A 4,739-nucleotide genomic window follows, 5' to 3' on the forward strand; every position below is an offset into this window, starting at 1 on the left:
TTTATTTTTAGAAAAAAAATAAAACAATTTCTTATATGGAGAGTTCTTGCTTATTTTCTAGAGAGCTCATTCCATATATGGTTAATTACAATTACTACATAGGAAAATATAAATTCTTGCTATTTTTCTAGATAAAGACCTCATTGCCTATATAGGAATTGTAGAACCTACTTTATTCACCATATAGGAACTCACATTTCCTAGACATCAATATACATGGGCCATAACAGAGCAAACGTGAAATCCACTTCATTCTTCATCTAAAAAACTCACATTTCCTAGATGGGAATATACTTGGACAATTTCCCAAAAGCAAACTTGAAATCCACTTCATTATCCATAACTCTATATAGGGAATCAAATTCCCTATGTAAGGAACAATCCACTTCATTCTCCATATAAGGACTCACATTTCCTAAATAGCCATGTAGGAAATACATAAAGAGGACAAAATGGCAAGTTCTATCTATTAAATAGGCATGAATTTCCTAGTTTGGTAGGAGTTCACTATATAGAGATTTGACAGTCTGTGAAATGAACAGCAGCGACACTAGAAGCCCCTGTCACACACATGAGAAAGTTCGTATGCACATCAACAAGAAGCTCCCCATGAAGACATTCGTATTGCACAGCAAACAGAAGCCCCTATAATGTCATACTCGTATCACAATCAGAATCGATGCGTGAGAGGCAACTACGAAGAAAACCTCAAGCAGCAGCAGCAAGAACTAAGACGATAACACAACGAAGTTGATGACCTATAAGAACAACAACAGAAGCAACCCACTCATCCCCCCATGAGGCTACCTAGATCTGTCCAAAAGTACGCTGCCGAGATCCATCCAAACTCGTAGTTGTGATTAGCAGCTCTGAGTGATCCATCCAAGCTGCCCGGCCTCAACATTGAAGATCATTTGGATGTTTTGCTGAGTGATGGCACCCATGAGGAAGCCATAGCTGAGAGTGGCAGACTTGGGCAGGTATGGCCAGCATATTCGGCGGTTCCCCGAGTTGTCTTCGTAGAAGTAGAGATTGTAAAAGCGGGGCGTGAGTTGAGAGCCCTCGGGGAAGTGGAAGGTCAAGACGGGCAGGTCGAGGTCATTAGGATAATCGTAGCAGGTGTCCAAGCCAAAGGGGCCCGACGACGGGCCCGGCAGATTCAATGGAGCAATGGCCCAGCGGTAGGCATCCCTGAAAGGCTGGTAGATGTCGATATGGATGAGGGAGAAGGGGCAACCGATGTCGATAACGATGCCGCCGCGGCCGGTGTTGGGGTTGAGAGTCAAGAGGCTGGGGTCGATTGGCAATGTGTACCCGTCGAGGGAGATGCTGCTGAAGCTGATGTACCAGTCGTTGGAGTTACCGTCGCCGAAGGGAGTGAAATGTTGCAACGAAGTGGAGCCTTGGTACTGTGACGGCGGCGGCTGCGAGGATGTTCCCAGCACGAGAAAGCCCGCCCCTTGAGCCGACCACATCTCTGCTAGACAATAGGAGAAGCTATAGCCTTGCCCGGCCCAGTTCCCCATCTGCTCGGACAAAGACAGCCCCCGGCCCGTCGCCAGCCCCACCGTCCCCGATGATTGAATTGGCACCGTTATTGAATTGCTCGTGCCGCAGCCAAAGGACACCCCAAACACTGTCCCCTCACCAAACACGAACGTGTCGCTGGCCGCATGCCCCCTACTCATCGCCCCATCATTATACTGTAGAATGTAGTTGCACGTGCCTCCATCGCCGCCGCCGTTGGCTATGGTTGATGCCTGTAGCAAGTCGCAGTAGCTATTGCCTAGCGGCACCACTACGTGGCTACTCGAGGCTGATGGGTCAAACACGAGCTCAGCTTGCGGGTAGCAAGGGTTGCACGGCTGGCACTGGAACCAAGGAAAGTCACTGCCAGTGTCTACGATGAGGAGGACCGGCTGCAAGGGGTTGCCAACCCCCATCTCAACATAATACTCCCCTCCTCCAGCTTCGGACGTCGTCACATTCCCAAATATCAGTGATAAGCGAGCTATGCGGTGCTGGCTGATGCATATGTCGTCGCAATTTGCAGGCCGCATGGGCGAATGGGGAGCATACACGTGGGAGACATTTAATCTCATCGCTTCACTTGCCCAATACCACATTAATAAAAATATAATATAATAATAGTAAATAGCCCCTACTATTGTTAGCCTAAATCTGGCCATCGATACAGGCGAATTGTACTTGCATGCTATATCACCTACAAGCTCATCTGCTTTAAGTATGAGTGTCCACAAGAAACAAACAATCAATTGATGATAGGCTCAAGGTCGTTGTCTCTGCAGCAAACAACAAAGAATCGATTAACCATAGGCTCAAGGTTGTCGTCTTTGCTCCAAACAACACAAGAAACAAAGAATCAACACGATAGGCTCAAGGTTGCCGTCTCCACTACAAACTATATATTTAACGTTTAATTTTGTTAGTTAATTTCCATGCCAAGGTTGTAAGGTTCTTACAAAGAAATGACAATATTTTGTGCCATTTTTAGGGTATCTAGAGAGACTTGACGGAGAGACATTGAGTGGATACAAGTAGGGAACCCACAGATTGCTGCATAATAATTGATTAAGGGGTGTATAAAGTTTAGTGTATATAGATATTCCCTTTCTTTTAATATCATGCATACTTCATGCCAAGGATGTATGGTTCTTACAAAGAAATTACAATATTTTGTGCCATTTTTTGCTTATCGAGAGAGACTTGACGGAGAACCATTGAGTGGATACAAGCATAAAGTTTAGTGTATATAGATATTCCCTTTCTTTTAATATCATGCATACTTCATGCCAAGGATGTACGTTTCTTACAAAGAAATGACAATATTTTGTGCCATTTTTTGGTTATCAAGAGAGACTTGACGGAGAACCATTGAGTGGATACAAGTAGGGAATTCACACATTGGAGCAGAATAATTGACCAAGGGGTATATGCAAGACTTTATATATATAGATATTCCCTTCCTTTTAATATCACACATCCTTCATGCCAAGGATGGAAGGTTCTTACAAAGAAATGACAATATTTTGTGCCATATTTGGTTATCGAGAGAGACTTGCAGATGGAAATCCATTGAGAACACCTATTTCATTAATTTTGGACTTTTTCTGTTGTTTTTGGACAAAGCCCAAAAATTCTTCCCAAATGAAAAGTTTACTTTGTGAAAATATCCTTCCCAAATCAAAATTTTACTTTCTGAAAATATTCTTCCCAAATCAAAAGTTCACTTTGTGGCACTATCATATTCACATAAAAATATTGTTTTTTCAATCTATACTTTTGCACCAACATGCAAGAATTTGAAATAATCCTATATTAGAAATTCTAGCTATACCTAAGTTATTTGTTAATTTAATTATTTTTAATATTTTTCCTTGATGTGATAAATTTATAAATCCATGAAAGGAGACTTAAATATTTCATAAAATAACATTGTCACTCACAATATGCACAAAATTTTTAAAACTTTTAATAAATAGAAAAAAGACATGATGCCATAAGACCTAAGTTTTGTATTGAACCAAAGAGGTATAATAGCAATTATAGCTATTATTATATGATTACATTGAGAGACATTGCTCTCAGCTAGAGTCTTTATATCCAAAATGATATAGATTGAACATATATTTACAATTTAAATTGTTGCTCTTAAAGAGCCTCAATTCGTGCCATCTACATAATTTGACTCCCCATTGTCTTATTGCTTAATGTCACGACAGTCCCTTGCCAGGTGCCATCTGCATTAACTCCCACTTGTCTTGCCAAGCCTTGCCCCTTGGGTGCATTGACTCCCCATTGTCTTATTGCTCAATGTGATAGTCCCTTGCCAGGTGCCATCTACATTAACTCCCTATTGTCTTGCCAAGCCTTGACCCTTGGGTGACATCCAGTGCAAAATACAGGTGCCATCTGCATTAAGTCCCACTTGTCTTGCCAAGCCTTGCCCCTTGGGTGCATTGACTCCCCATTGTCTTATTGCTCAATGTGATAGTCCCTTGCTAGGTGCCATCTACATTAACTCCCTATTGTCTTGCCAAGCCTTGACCCTTGGGTGACATCCAGTACATAATTTGACTCTCATTTGACATAGGAGGTGATGACTCTGATTATAATTGTCTTGAATTGGCTTCTTGCCTAGTACCCAAATAAAATCCTTCAATGGACTTCAATACAAAGCTTTAATCATGGACATTCTTCATTTGCGCTGTCTCCTTCTACTTCCTCCATGGCGAGCATCCTTAAAAATTCGTGTATATGCAAAATACTTTGCTGTGGTATTTTTATTTTTCCTTCTACCTCATATCCCATGTGCTTCTTTGATTTCTTTGCTCTTGAATGCCAAGACACTATGATTGTCTCCGTCGAAACTTAAGAGACCGCTTCATCATTTGGGACCCACTCCTTCATTATACAATTAGTATACAATGTGTTGTTATCCATATTCTCCTTCCTGCCCTTTGGCTCATACCATACCGTTGTAAATGTTGTAGCTCTCCCTTGGTCATCACTTTGCACATCAACTACTTTTGCAACCCAAAACTTCACATTCTCATATTCATCATCCGATGGCCGAACCACAACAAAACAATCGACCTCTATATCTACTTGTGGCATAAACTCTCTCTTGTTCGGTCCACAATATGGATGTGGGAGTAATGATACAAATTCATTTTCAAAGACTGGAGCTGGGCGCAAATCGTTATGAACATTTGGCC

The 4,739-nt window shown here is 41.8% G+C and overlaps 1 protein-coding gene across 1 annotated transcript; it reads right to left on the reverse strand.

The window, feature by feature from the left end:
• Positions 1-860: 860 nt before the first annotated feature.
• Positions 861-2,060, reverse strand: LOC147902050 (aspartic proteinase nepenthesin-1-like). Its single transcript, XM_087374410.1, has one exon. The coding sequence runs from the start codon at positions 2,058-2,060 to the stop codon at positions 861-863; it is 1,200 nt and encodes a 399-aa protein (XP_087230536.1).
• Between the last annotated feature and the right edge of the window lie 2,679 nt (positions 2,061-4,739).

This window comes from Dipteris shenzhenensis, chromosome 5, assembly GCF_047967505.1.
Source record: "Dipteris shenzhenensis isolate YYH24624 ecotype China chromosome 5, Dip_SZ_1.0, whole genome shotgun sequence".
Taxonomy (NCBI): domain Eukaryota; kingdom Viridiplantae; phylum Streptophyta; class Polypodiopsida; order Gleicheniales; family Dipteridaceae; genus Dipteris; species Dipteris shenzhenensis.